Below are 14,971 nucleotides of genomic sequence, written 5' to 3' on the forward strand. Positions count from 1 at the left end.
GTAGGTAGACAAGCAGGTAAGTAGGCAGACAGTTAGGCAGGTACGTAGGGAGGTAGGCAGGTAGGCAGGTATGCAGGTAGGTAGGTAGGTAGGTAGATAGGTAGGTAGGTAGGTAGATAGGTAGATAGGTAGATAGGTATATAGGTAGGAGGCGGGTAGGTGGTACACGAGAACGGAGAGAGCAGCGTCAGTGTTAATTAACGCCGCGAGTTTCAGCACTGATTTACGTGGCGTCTAATTAGCAGGCCTGACGGCGGACGATGTATGTAGCAAGCATTTTGATTGGCTCGGGAAATAGCGAAGACTACGCGCCGCGCGGCACTCGGCGTCCGATCGAAAAACGAGCGCAGGCGATCGCGCAAAGCTGACGGCCGCGGCGCGCTAAAACGAGCGCGCGCGCGCGCGCCGCCGAAATCATCGCTCAGCGATTCCTACGCCTGACAATTAGCGGGCCGAAAATACGCGGCGCGGAGTCCGCGGCGACGGAGCAGCGCCGCGGGTCCAGCCGGCCGCCAGCTAGCCGCGCGGCGCTCCGTCTCATTAGCCCCGTGGCCGACAGCGGTTGACTCGGCGGAACGTCGAGGGCTCGCTCCACGCCGCGGCCCGTCGCGCCGCATTGTTTTCGGAACTCGAGCTCAAATCTGGCCCGCTCCATTATGCTAATGCGCTTTATTATTCTTTCCCAAATGTCAGCCCTCGCTGTTGAGCTATCCACCTCCGCCGCTCCACTCTGCGACAATAACATCCGTTGCTTTGTGCGTCCTCTCGCAACGCCAACTGCTCCCAGCGTGTTGCGCCGTTCGCCACGTCCCTCGCCAATTTTCCTCGGCAGCTATACTTTGCCTTTGTCCGTCTCTTCGACGACCGCTTCGCGCTCACGCTAGCCTCTTGGCTACGATCTCGATAATTTATGCGTCTTGCGGCAAAAAACTAATATCGTCCGATGGTCGATCAGCTCGATAAATATCTTCGGCTTGGAAAATAAATCAAGTCGAGTGTTTCGTCATTGTTGAATGACAAGGTCCGGGAGCAGGAGGATCGAAAGAGCGCGCGAATAAAAACTCGTGGGAACTTTCTAAAAACTTGTATCTTTATTAATTAATAAACGTGTGTTTTATTTTCTTGCGCTCGTGAAGAACCGCGTTGCATTATTTTACAAGAGCCATACGCAATCGGGCGTGTCGTTCGCTCGTTCAAGGAAGACATCCCGTTGGCTTTTTGTCCGCAGAAATAGTTTTTATTTGATTTTTTTGTTTTTTTTTTCTTTTCGCTCAATCGAGGATAAATCAAATAACAAAATTAACTAAAACGCAATTGGAGGATCGGCCGTCGAGAGCTGCTTGGTCAAACCAGTTTTCTGCCAGCTCGCTCATTGTCATTCGAGCTGAGCGGCAACTGAATATTTGCCGTTGGCTTGCCCCCCTCGGCGGCCTCTCGTGAATAACCATTTATATCACACAAATCTTTAACAATATACAAAATCGTAGTTTTTCTTTTGTTTGTTTGCTTGTTGTTCTACCGTTTTTGTTTTCTTCTCCTCATTCTATGTACAGCGCATTATTTTTCTTAAATTACACGCACACCATCGCTCCCCCTCTCTCCTTGGCGCTCACCTCACGGTCTCTTCCTTCGGTAAGACACTTGGCTCCTCGACTCTCCCACTTCTCGGATCATTAAGCATGCAGAACGATTCGTGCTTCTCCATCTTCTTTGCGTCGTTTCCCTCTCTCGCTCACTCTCTCCCTCTCTCCCTCTCTCTCTCTCTCTCTCTCTCTCCTCTCTCTCTCTCTCTCTCTCTCTCTCTCACTCTTTTTATTCGGAACAAAAGTTCGCTATTTGCGGAACGAGAGAACGAGTAATAACCAGTTTCTTTTTATGATACAGTTTACATCGAAGGTTTTGCTCGGGGCGATTGTGATTTCTTATAGCTGCTCGCTATTGAACTTGATCTCGTTCGGGCCAGTATTGTGAGACAGAGGTATATCGCGTGTAGTGGCGCTGGACAAACGTCAGGCTGCTAAACACATGTCGCGTACTAGTAGTGAAGGACGTCGACGAGTTTGTGGAGAGCGCGCCAGTCGCAAGCAATACGAGCGGTTACTTAGACTTGTTGCTCCTTTCGCAGCTGCCATATCTTATCAATTGACCAACGGGTTAGCGTGTAGGGTATTGCACAGTATTGGCCGCGAACGCGCTTGCTTTGCTTAAACGTGATACTTGACAGATTTTACATGGTTTTGCCATCGCTTTGATAAGATTATACATTTATGTTACATTTATTGCGGGTGCAGCGACCGTCGATTCGCGCGCGGACCGAGCTCGGCGCGCGCGCGAGTGGCTGTCGCTGCAGCTTCTCTCGTCGCCCGTTCGTCCGTTCCCGGAAAGATTGTCGCGCTGCTCGCGGATGTGTGTCGGAGTCTATGCGTGTGTGTGTATGCGTGCGTGCGTGCGTGCGTGCGTGGTCGCATTGGTCGCGTTGTCGTGTGGTCGTGTGGTGCGGCGCGCCGAACACGAGCGCTGTCGAACGCTACGCGGAGCGTCTCGAGGTATAACTATATATATGTACATTGACACTTAGAGGTCTGCGGCAAAACGAGACAGACAGGGCAAGGGAGCATGGATGGCGAGGATCCAGAAGAACAAGAACAAGAGAGCCCAGCTCGAGCTGGCGGCTGTTGGCCGAGGAGGTGCGCGAGAGCCGAGGCTGTCGAAAAATATCCCTTTGGGGGCTCGTAACATACTACATGGAAAAATACGAGGATCTTGCTCTGATCGGCGCGCGCAAGATTCGCCAGGGCGGATTGTCCTGTCGACGGATGACCACGAGCTGCTGTACCCTGAGACGCGAGGGCGGCGCCCGACCATTATCACTTTATTGCTTGTAAGCGCACGCGCGGGCATTCGTTTGTCGCTGCGACAAGTCGAGGAAAGAGAGACTAACAGATCAGTTCAAATAAACAGATGAAAACAAACGAAGAACAATTGTCTATCGTATATGTATATATAGGAGACACAACCAGCGCGCACTTTGCTTTCACGTCAGTCAGCGGGCAGCCTCGGCCGTTCAATCGCAGCCCTCGCTCGTCCAGTCCCAGTCCTGATAGGAGGGCTGCGAGGACGAGGCTGCCATGTGGTGGTGATGGTGCTGCTGCTGGTGCGGGTGATGGTGCTGGGCCATCATCGCCTGCTGCTGCTGCTGCTGGTGTTGGTGGTGGTGGTGGTGATGGTGCGGCTGCTGTTGTTGCTGTTGCTGCTGTTGCTGCTGCTGCTGCTGCTGCTGCTGCTGCTGCTGCTGCTGCTGCTGCTGCAAGGCGGCGTAGTGGAGGTGGTGACCCGGCGGCGGCGGCGAGTAGGCGTCGGTCGTGGCCACGTGGTCCACCGCGAGCTCGAGCTGCGGCGCGCTGGCCGCTTGCACGACTACGGGAGGTGCCACGGGCGCGACCACCTTCTTCGGGCGGCCGACCGGGTTGCCGTTTCATTCACGCGACCGCCTGGGTCGGCCGACCTTGCCTTTCCGCGTGGGCATGCCGCCGTTGCCCGCCGCTGCCGCTGCCGCTGCCGCCGTCGCCAAATTCGCCGATTTAACCATCTTGTTAAAGTCCGACTCGCACACTGCTCCACCTTGCAACAGGTAGTATCTGCGAACAAACGATACGAGCTTCTTTTAGTAAGGCAAATACACCGAGGGCCTTGGTATTTTCCGCAATTCGTCCGATTCCATTGCGACTCTTGAAGCCCTGGTCAAATCTATTGTGGCAAAAACCCTTCTAGACTTTATTAGACCTTGAAAGCGGGTTGTATTACGCCGCACTTACTCATATAGAATGCACCTAAATCGAACAACCTTATTGATTGTTGTGTATATTTAGTGATTCATTTATTTATAACCTACAAAATGTTGTAATTTAACATCTATCGTGATCAATTTGCAGAAACTGTGTTACATACAAAAGTATGGTTTCTAGTGAAAAAATAAATTGATATACTAGCCAAACAAATTAACTCTTTTGCAAGATTCAATGATATGCTTTATGCATTAGAATAAGTGATTAATATAAAAAGCCTACGTAGATAATTCGAATTTGTATTTCTCATTATATATTAAGCAGATTACTGAAAAATTGAAATAAAAAAAGACCTGATGAAAACTGTTTTATAAACATTACAGGTGTTTATTTTTTCAAAATTATTATTCCGACGTTTCAGCTAATTAATTAACTTCATCCAGTTATACTTAAACAATGTTAAACAGTTTACAGTCGTTTTCTAAAGACTTAATACTCGATACGCTTCAAGAGACTCATGATAGAAAAATTATTATTGGTAAATATTGATGAATCTTGGTGAAAGCAAAATTAATTAATCATTGCAGACAGTCCATCGATAAAAAATTGACGAATAAAACGAATCAATTCGGCATAACGATTTTAAATTATTCGTTCAAAAATGAAATCACATAATTTCAATCCAGTAAAAGACTAACTACATCGATTGACATAACAAAGTAAATATCGAGAGATTCTGAAAAATTGCATGGAAAAACATTCTGAACGACATTGTGATGGTTATTATTTTTAGATTTTTATCTCTGTGAAATGATGAAAAAGTAGTCAAGAAAGCATGTCAATATTAAACACGTAAAAGTTAATCGAATTCTGAACATTTATACACTCCAAGACTTGCTCAAGGAATTGAATAGAATTCTGCCAGAGAGATATTGCCAGGTATGAATTTTAACTACTGAACGCGACGGCGTATCAGTATAATTGCAGGCACTAGCATGTATCGATTGTACAATCAAGGATTTTGATTAGAGAACGTCAAATATTGAGGCGGTAATTAGCTTTCGGTTCATAATCGACTCAATCTGTTTAATGCAAACGACGAGGAATGCCACAGTAACAATGCCTCAAATCGAGAAAGCTTTATCGAATTATCACATTGAGCGTGGGCTTTTGGTCATGCCGTTTTATCGATCATAAATAAGACCTAAAAAGCTTTCGCCGATCATGTGGCACGTTTGTGACAACCTTTTTTATCTATAAAAGTGCTGAAAAATCGCTTGAAAATACATCATATTTTTATAGTCTACGGGAAATTCATAAAAAACAAAAAATTACAGTGTTAATCTGACTCGGAAATCGAATTCTACAGATGAAAATACGTAATAGACGCGATTCAGCTGGAAATAGCTGTGGACGATTGTGTTGGCATTGTTGCAGATTGCGAGAAAGAGAAGTTTGTTGGTCGATGAAAGTAATGATCGAGAGTTGGATAATGAAGATGCAGTGGTCAATTGGAAACTAAAGAAAGGGCTCGACACCTGGCAATCGATGCGGCCAAGGCAATCGGTATGATTCGTTGCCGGGAGGGTGGAGGGGGGAGGAGGAGGAGAGACGAGAAGAGAAGAGAAGAGAAGAGAAGAGAAGAGTCGAGAGGAGAAAAGGGGAGAAGAGAGAAGAAAGCGATGGCCTCGAGCAGTCCGTTTGTGTTTGGTGTGCAGTTTGCGCTAATAACAGTTGGCGCATCTGTTGTCGGCGGTTGATGGGTAGTTGCGCGGCGGTCGCCTGCAGGCCGGCCGCGCGGATATCGAGCCGGAGCTACACTCACCTGTCGCCTTGCATGAGCTGCGTGCCGCACTTAGTGCATGCGAAGCACTTGGTGTGGAAGATGCCGTTGCCCGCCCTCGTGACCATCTCCGACGGCGGGATCTGGTGGCCGCAAGCTGCGCACGAACCCGATGTCCCGAACAGCCTGCAACAAAGCCAACGGGCCCATCATTCCATCTCGCTCGCCGCGCGCTCCTCGCAACAATGAGCAATCAATCGACAGAACGCATGCATGTAGGCCGCCGGCCGCGATAAGCAGCCAGCCGCGCCGCGCGCCCCGAGATTCCGAGTACGTGTTTCCAATTAAGCGCTTGCACGCTTCTCGCGGCTCTAAGTAAATGAGCTCTCGGCGGCTCCAACTCACGACTCACCTCGACGCTCCTTTCTCTCTCGCTCTCGCCATTCGCTTGGCGCATCGATATAATAAGGTGTTGTAAGTGCGCCGTTTAATTGGCAGCTCTTCTCGCGCGCCGCAGCCCGCGCGTAAATCCCCCCCCCCTCCCCCCCCCCTGTACCGTCGAGATTCGGCCGCGCAAAGCAATCTCTATTCCCGCCCCGAATAGAACGCGACACCCTTTTTTCGAAATAATTAGGGAGCCGGATTTTTTGCTCCCTCGGGATGCTAGCTCGCGACGTATTTACAAGGCTAATGGCAGTCAATGTTTGCGCGCGCGCTACTGCTGCACCAGAGACTCGATGTTTATGCACCAATTAGCCGACGTCGCGTCCCTCCGTGCGTGTTTGCCGCGCGCATATCGCTCGCGTGCCCCAACTGCCAAAGAAGCCAGCGTCTAGCTGAGCGTCACGTGCGCGCAGCTTTTCAGCCGACCATCTACGCGTCTTGTTGATGAACCGCCAATTAGCCGGCAATCGAATGAACTCGGCGCTCGCGGATCGGCCCGTCCTTTGCAAATATGTGTCAACGCTGGCGGCCGAATTCCAATATGAGATGACGGCGGCAATTGTCGAGGACCTAATTATTCGGCGGGCTCCGGGCTGCTGCCGCGCGCCGCGGCAAAGGGCCCTGCGCTGATTTATCGCCGGCCCGGATCTCGCCTAATTGACAGATGTATCGAGAGCGATCTCGGCGCGGGCGCGCGCAATCGATAGAAAATGATAAGCAAACAGAGCGCCTATTTACCTCCTCGCTCGACGCCGCTCGACGCCGCTCGACACCGCTCACCGCCGCCCTCCCCCCCTGCCCCTCGTCCCTCGCCACCATTGTCCCGCTCTCGCTCGCTCGCCCGCGCGCTCTCGCTAAATCTCGTTATTAATTTAATTGCCGGCCTGACAGTTCGATAATTAAACTGCTAATTTATCTGGCCTGACGTTTCAATTCCTTCGGCGCTCTCGGCTGCCGCCGCCGTTGGCTCGGCTTTTTTTGCCGCTCCTTCTCGCGTTCGATCGCGGCTAATCGAGTTTTGCCCGCCGAATTTTCGCTAATTAATTTCAATTTTCAAACTTTCGCGGCTGCTCGAAAAAAGCTTGAGTTTTTATTTTCTTTGAATCGCACGGCCAGAGGAGAGGGAGAGAGCGAGAGAGCGAGAGAGCGAGAAAGAGAGAGCAGGCAAGGTACGTTTCACGCTGCATTAGCCGCTAATTAACTGGCTCTCGAAGAGCAAAGTTATTTTGCTTGGCCAAGCCAGCGAATCTTCGAAAAAGTTTGTCGGCCGGGCCACGGGGACGGGGGTTAATTAATAAGCTGCCGGCCTAATTAACACGCGATATTGACAAGGGAGCTAAAGTAGGGGCAGGGGGTTCGACATCGATATCTCGCGTCGAGCAACTTTGCTCTCTTTCGGCAGCAAGCGATGGCAATTAGCCGCGCGTCTAATTAGTAATTACGAGGAAAATATAGATAGTTGGAAGAACAATCGGCGTCTCGACGAGCCGACGATCGCCGGCTCGAGTCGACGCCGGGTTTACCGCCGCGGAGGCGAGGCAATCGCAAGCTCGCCGCGGCGATAAGCGTACCGTTAATCCGCGAGTCGCGCGTGCGCGCGGGCTAATGAGCTCGATGATCGACGGAGTGGCGCGCGTCCGATCGCCGATGTATCTGTTTGCGCGAAAAAGAGCGCGGCCGCTGCGAGGCCGCTGATTAATGAGAAAAGTTGTAATTACGAGGGAGCGTGTGGAGGGGCTGGGGCGCTAATTTAACTTACAGCCAACATTTGCCAAGTCAATTTAGTTCCGCGAGCGCTCGCGCACGCCTCTGTAGTCTAGCAGTCGTGGCCCAGTGCACGCCCGCCGCCCCCCCTCCCCTGCCCCCGCCACCCGCGCTCCTACCCTAATGGCTCGATATTTTCGATCTCGAAAGCTCGCAGCTGGCCTTTCGTGGGATTTCTGGAAGGACGCCCGCCAAGGCGAAGCTGCAATCCGGCAAAGTGATTCGATATGTGGCGCAATTAATACATGTTGATTAGCTTGGAATCGATCGCCGGCTCCGGGCCCTCGAGGTTAATCAAAGAAATCGAGCGCGGCCGCGAGAGCTGATTAAAAAATGAAGAAGAGAAGGAGGATATTGGATTAAAGAGATGGCCGGCGATAAACAGAACGAGTTCTTCCCCAGCAGACCGGCCTACTCATCATCTCTAGGGGGGTTAATAATACGCCCGGCGCTCTCGAGCGCTCTCTTTATTAAAACGCTCGCCACAGCCGTGCATGCGCGTGTGTTATTGCCTAGGCCGGAGTCTTTGCGCGCGCGCGCGCGCGCGCTCTCTCTCTCTCTCTCTCTCTCTCTCTCTCTCTCTCTCTCTCTCTCTCTCTCGATTAAATTAACCTTTGCACCGGTCACCCAGCCTAGCAATCAATTCCATCCGTATTCCGAGACCCGCGCGGACCCGCTTTTCGTCAGCCAAGCGCGGCGTTGCCGATGACGAAAAAGCAGACCACTACATCGAATATTAGTTAATTGTCGCGGCGGGCAATCTGGTCGGTAGCCGAGCTGAAATCCAATTTGAGCGCTAAAAAGAGAAGGCCACGGAGAAAAGTCGTGCTCGGGCTCGGGAACGAGTCAATATGAGGGGCAGGCGGCGGCTGGGCGGCGAGCTAGACATAATCCTCGTCACGCGAGAACAAATTAAAACTTAGTCGCTTTGCAATCTCATCAAAGGCGGCCGGCAATTTTCCCTGAGCGTCGGGGATATTTGTTGCGTGTTACGCCCCGTAAAGTGAATTGTTTCTGGGATTTCTCGGTCGGAGCAAATTGCCGGAGCAGAGGTGTCCAGCTGCCTCGTAAAACCGAGCCGCTCGAGCCCTTATTTTCCTCCGCGGACCGAGGCGTCGCCGGCAGCGCCAATTACATGCGCCCGATCTCCATTGCGAGACTCAGCAGCTGATGATCCGCGCGCTCGGCTCCTCTTTGCGAAACGCCCATTAGCGAGACGCGCGGCTCTTGCGCCACTGCCGGCAATTGCGTTAACGCCGCGGCTTATCAAGCGCCGTCGGAGCTCGGCCGCCGCGACACTCGCCCAACACTGTTTCCGCGGTTGTTGCGCAATCGATCACCCGCGCTCTCGCACGTTTTATTCCGCTGCGGATGCGCATGCGCCACCAAATTTTCGGCGGAATTCCCCCCGACCCCCTCCTGCCGGCGCCGTCGTCATCTCGCCACGCGGATCATTATAAAATACATAATACCGCGCTCGCGACGTCGCCGTTGTCGTCGCAGTCGCCGTCGCAGCGCTAGTCGTCGCCTTAGTCGTCGTCGTCGTCTCGTTAAAAGTTTCTAGCTACGCGTATTCTTAATAGTCGGCGCTTGGACACGGCGTCATTAAAATTATAAGCAGTACCACGTTTCTTTTTTTTTCGAGCGAGCCACCTCGTTATTACGCTTACCCCCACTCTCGCTCTCCCTCTCTCTCTCTCTCTCTCACTCTCTCGTTGTTCCTGTCTTTTCTTCTTGAATGCTCGTTAGGAAAGTGTGTCACAGCGAGCGCGCGCGCGCGCGATAGAGAGAGAGAGAGAGAGAGAGCAAGGGATCTGCGGTAGTTAAGGTTTTCAGGTTCGCCGTCAATTACAAAAGCCGCTCGCATGTTTGATCGCATGCATTCTGAGAAAGCCAATTAATTGGCTGCACATCGATCGATGCCCCGCAAGCGAGCGAGCAGTAACTTTATAATGAAGCCCTCTACTCGTGCCAAGCTCGCACTCGTGGAGCACTCGCGCGGCGGCGGGAGTGGGGCCGAGGGGAGGGGGGCGCGAATGAAAGCACTTTGCAAGTTGCGCGAAAAGTTCTTTTCGCGCTGGCGCCATCCAGTGGCTGGCTGGCGGAGGGGGCTATGTAAATACAGCCACGAAATGGAAGGGATACGCTTATTAGACTGGACGAGCGATCGAGTGTATTTAGAGGCTCGCTCCGCTCCTATTATCATATAAATACAAAGCCGGGCGTTCAATTTACGCCGAGTTACAAAAGTTATTATTGCTATTGGCCGTTTAGAAAGTTTCGGGCGGCGCGGGCGGCGCGGGCGGCGAGCCGGGCCGACGAGCCTCGCGCTTAGCCCGCCGCTTCCGGCGCGCCAATTAGGCCGCTGAAAATGAGCGGGCCGGCGTCGCGCGAGGCCGACTCTCCGGGCTACTGGAAATTGCTCGACCGCGGCGGCGGGTCTTTAGCATTTATATTGGCTCGGCGCGCGGGTCAGGCGGGTCAGGCGGGTCAGGCGGGTCAGGTGGGTCAGGCGGGCCGCGCGGGCCGCTCGCGTCGACCGATAATGGGCCGTCCTTGAGCCGGGCCGACAGCCGGCCAGCCGTCTTGCTGCGCGCCGCAATCTGCATAATCTCCGGAGCGGACTCGATCCGCTCGGCTTGCTCCGGCATGGCGTGCAAATTAAAATCCAATTTCGCTTGTCATTAGGCCGATATTGCGCGCGGCGCAAAAATACAAAAGACGGGGAAATTTACGAGCGGAGAGCCGAGCCGAGGGGGAGAGAGCGCAGAGCGCGGTATTAAGTAATCGAAGCACGGCAATCTGCATGCTAACGGAGCGTTAATGCTTCTTTCGAGCCGGGACGCGAGAACTGGTTCGCGCGGCGATTACCCGCCTGGCGTCTTTGTTGCCGGCTGTCCGACGCGTACGACTCGCCGCCGGGAGATCATCGCCGCGCCGATTCCTTTCCCCCTCCGCGGCTGCAGTCGCCAGAGCCACGCAAATTGGACATTGTGCTCGGGCGGGCCTTTGTCAGCCGCCTGGCGGATTGGACCCGCGGGATTCGATCGCGAGCCGCCGCCGTCTTCGCCAGTCCCGTCGCGCGTTGTCGCCGTTGCCGCCGACGCCGTCGTCGCGAGGGCCGAGCGAGAGCAAACGAATCCGGGGAGGCGACGCGCGAGACCGAACGAGATCGGTGACCGGTTGCTACGCTCTACGCTTCGGCCGAGCGGAATTGTCAGTTGGTCGTCTTCGGCGAGGCGGCCGCGCGGAAGAAAAATTGGCGATACGTATCGGGGGCGGGGCGAGGCTAAGTAGCCGGGGCGCGCGAAGAGGAACGGCGCTAATTATTCGCGGACACAGCCGGCGAAAATGGGGCGGCCGGCCGGGCGTCCAATTAAAAGTTTAATAACGGGCAAACATGAATCCTTCTATCGTCGCAGCTAATGATTTAATCTTCCTTTTTGCTCGGCGACGCTTAAATATGCATGACGCGCGAAAAATTTTTCATCGCGCGCTATGCTAGCTCGCGGATTAAGGCTCTCTCGGTTAATTCTCGCTTGCTCGAGCGCAAATTGCCACGGCGTATTTTCCCAAGCAAACGACTGCGCGTACACGGGGAAAGAGACACACGTGGCGGCTATCGGCGCGCTTTTAATTCTCGGCTCATTAATCCGAAAAAATAGCCAGGCCGATGACAAAGTTTATTTTGCTTGGCGGGCGCAGCTTGGAAAAATATTACACGCGGCCTCTTCCTCTTGCTGCCGGCTAGCTGCTCTCCTCGTCCCCTTTGCTCCGTCTGTTCGGCCTTTTTTTCCCGCTTTTCGACGAACGCCCGCGGATTAAAATTCATGGGAGCTCGTCGAGCGACAAACGGCCTTGCAGCGCGTGCGTGCGCGGAAAAAAGTTGACGCAATCAAAAGGCGCGCGAGAGCCAGGGCAGTCCGTATATTTTCGTCCGGAGATAGCCAGCCTGCGCGTCCCCTCGACACCTGGCCGCCCGTCCGGCTCTCGCTCGTCGTCGCGTTGCGCGCGTGTTTGCTCGGTCGCCGCACTCGCGCAGCCGAACCCGCGACGGAGTCGAGGCAAAGGAGCCGTAGTCGAGCCAATTATCTTTTTCGATTGCGCCGCGGATCGGCTCTCGGTTTTTCCCGGTTGGGCCAGACCGCTCTGGCTCGCTTCGACGATGCAACTGGGGCTCGAGCCGCGATCGCTGATGGCGCCAACCGAGCGCCCGGAATCAGCGCCGGCTACGTGGTCCTTCCTTCTCAATTAGCGGAGAGCCGTTTTGTCCACGACCGATCGAGCCAATGATAAAGCTCTCTCTCTCTCTCTCTCTCTCTCTCTCTCTCTCTCTCTCTTTTTCTCTTTTAAGCGCCTCGTTACCTTCCCGCTTTCCCGCGCTGGACGATGCAAGCGTCCCCACTCGTCAATTAGAGCGATCGCGTACAATCGCTGCTCGCGGCCCAGCAAACACTCGGATCGGGAGAACAAAATACGAGTAATCAGCCCCAAACACACCGAGCCCCGCCGATTATGATTATTTTTTTCTTTGTCTTTGATGCGTGCAGTTAAAACGCAAGGCCAGCTAGCATTTTCCAATTATCGGCGGGACAAAGAGGGAGCGTTCGGTAATTGCCGGCAGCGGAGCGCGGGAAAAAAAAAAAGGAAGAAAAAAACAAAAAACAACAAGGAAAAAAGCAATGACGGGGTGGGGGGAGGAATAATTACCCGAGGCGCGCGGCTTTTTCGGATTAGCCGCCGCCAGTCGTCAAAGGAACGCATTGCGCTCGCCCCGATGAATTCGCTTTGACGACTGTGCAGCGCGCGCTCGCGCCCTGCCCATTTATAATGCACGCCTGCGCTCGCTCGCGCGCGCAGGCAGGAGCCAAATGTCGCGGCAGGTTCTTCTTGCTCTCGGTTGTTTGCCACCACGTGTTATTGACGTTGCGATCGACATGCGCCTGCCGACTTTTCCTTTATTCGCTCGACTGCAGCGCCAACCGAATTTCAGCCCTCGCCGAAATTGAAACAGACGTCGCGGTATCATTATAATGTTGACTCGAACGGGGGCTCGGCGCGGACGCCCGGTAAATCAACAATTAGCGCGCGCGATAAGGCCTTGGCGACGCGACACGTATTAATTGCAAGAAATTTGCTTGTATTTTCAATTAACGTCGGGACGCGTTAACGCGGCGGCGGCGGCGGCGGCGGCAGTGGCGCGCTGGTTGGGTCGGCTCGGCTGTCGTCGTAAATAATGGGCATAACACGCGCGGCGCGCCGGTTGTGCATCATCATCTCGTCAGGCGCCCAGCGCAGCTCGCTCGCGACTCGCCGGGCTTACGGAGCGCGCGGCCAAAGAAAGAATCGCGACGGTAATTAGCCGCGTGCGAGCGACATCGAAGCGGCGCTAGCGAGCGATAGGGGCGACTTCAAAGCGCGCGAGTGATGAACCGGGCGCCTAACGAAGCCCCGCTATCCGCAGTGTGTCGCGCGGCGAAGAAGGCGCGGGAGGCTGCCGGTGTTGATTCAACAAAGTGGCGAAATTGCTGCTGGGAATTTGGTATTCGGCCAGAATCGGTCTGATTGCACATCTAGGCCACGCGACGATGCCGCGCGCGCTGCTCTCTCTCTCTCTCTCTCTCTCTCTCTCTCTCTCTCTCTCTCTCTCTCTCTCTCTCTCCTTTTCGGCGGCGGCGGCAAGCGGCCTGGGTGGGGGTGATTGGACGCATCTCGGTGATTGTGGCGCCAAGCCATCCCCCCTCGAGAGCTCCGCTTTCCAGTCCACCGCAGCAGCGCCGCGCGCGCTGCAAATCGAGTTTACCCTCTTGCCGTGCCGCGCCGGCTCAACCAGCCAGCCAGCCAGCCAGCCAGCCAGCCAGCCAGCCAGCCAGCCAGCCAGCCAGCCAGTCAGCCAGCCAGCCAGCCAGCCAGCCAGTCAGCCAGCCAGCCAGCCAGCCAGCCAGCCCCCTTCAATCAAACTGATTGAAACATTCCTTGAATCCGAGAAAGAAACGAACCGTCACCGCTGCCGCTGCTGCCGCCGCCGTCGGCCCCACACCCTCGATAAACAGCGCCCAAATCCGTCGCTACTTGGCCCGTCCATAACTCGTCGCCGGGTATACTGACCTCATGTAGTCGCCTTTGCACAGGATCATGCCGTTTCGACTGTAGCACGTCGTCGAACTGTCCGCTATGGCGACGTTGCACGTCGTGCACTTGAGACAGTGGTTGTGCCAGTAGCGGTCCAAGGCGAACAACAGCCATCTGTCCATTATCCTGTTGCCACAGCCCGCGCACTGTTGGATGCTCGTCGCCATTCCCACTCCTCCGCCCTCTTGCTGCAACACGCACAACACACAACTTTACTATGCCCGACTGCTCGCTACGTCTGCGTTCGATCTCTCCTCCCGTACTCGATCTTTCTCTCGCAACAACACTCTCCATCAAAAATGCCCACTGTCGTACTGATATTTTGACAGAGTGCTCTTACGACTCCTGCAAGCGCATCCATAATTAATTCTTTGTATTCTGTTCAACTTACAGACATTATTCCACGCGTGTCAGTCTTTCCAATCGCGGCCCTTGCGTGCTTCTAAAAATGCAAAATTTCTTCATGTATATTGGAATCACAAATATTTCCCGAAAACAAGATCTTTCGACGTCGAGACAACCACATTTAGTCCTGCGTATACAACTATTACTCGCAGACTCCGTGTCGTAATTCGCTCAAACTACGAATAAGCGACAGTCGATTCTCGGTATTCTATTTGAACTTACAACCTTTAATCCGTGAACGTTAGTCTTTCCAATGCCGGCACTTTCGCGTTTTTAAAAATGCAAAAATTATTTTCGTGTACCGGCGTCGTACGCAAGCAAGACGTTGTCTACGTCGAGTCAATGTTTAGGTCTTCCCCCGATAGCAGCACTACGTGAAAATATTTACTCGCGGCTTCTCTGCGCTACGACTCGGCTCAAACTGCGGATAATGGGTATGGATCAAGGTTTATATCTAGATTGACGTCCGAGTGTTAGGCCGGTTTCTTCAGGAAACAAATAAACAAATCAAATTCAGAGCGCGGACGAAGACAACGGCGAAAACCGAGTCTAGTTTCAGTAGAGTGCTTTTACCATCGATACCAATCTAGATAAAACTATTTATCGTACTGGCAACACTTCGGGCGAATCATTCGGAGGCCGCGACTAATTATTCCCA

The 14,971-nt window shown here is 53.5% G+C and overlaps 2 protein-coding genes across 3 annotated transcripts in view; both read right to left on the reverse strand.

The window, feature by feature from the left end:
- Nucleotides 1-1,075: 1,075 nt before the first annotated feature.
- LOC131671014 (vacuolar protein-sorting-associated protein 36-like) lies at nucleotides 1,076-3,475 on the reverse strand (the record flags this gene model as incomplete). Its single annotated transcript, XM_058947121.1, has 1 exon — nucleotides 1,076-3,475. A coding segment is annotated over one exon (411 nt), but the record flags the coding sequence as incomplete, so codon positions are not given.
- Nucleotides 3,379-14,971, reverse strand: part of LOC131671031 (LIM/homeobox protein Lhx9-like) — a 68,459-nt gene continuing 56,866 nt past the window's right edge. For both annotated transcript variants that reach the window (XM_058947142.1, XM_058947141.1), the window contains 3 exons: nucleotides 13,885-14,096; nucleotides 5,611-5,754; nucleotides 3,379-3,638 (listed from right to left, as the gene is read on the reverse strand). In XM_058947142.1, coding sequence (XP_058803125.1) covers nucleotides 3,476-3,638; nucleotides 5,611-5,754; nucleotides 13,885-14,096 — 519 coding nt within the window. In that variant the 3' untranslated portion in view covers nucleotides 3,379-3,475. The remainder of the gene's footprint in view (nucleotides 3,639-5,610; nucleotides 5,755-13,884; nucleotides 14,097-14,971) is intronic.

This window comes from Phymastichus coffea, unplaced genomic scaffold, assembly GCF_024137745.1.
Source record: "Phymastichus coffea isolate CEN01 unplaced genomic scaffold, Cenicafe_Pcof_1.1 PCOF00118, whole genome shotgun sequence".
NCBI classification, from domain to species: domain Eukaryota; kingdom Metazoa; phylum Arthropoda; class Insecta; order Hymenoptera; family Eulophidae; genus Phymastichus; species Phymastichus coffea.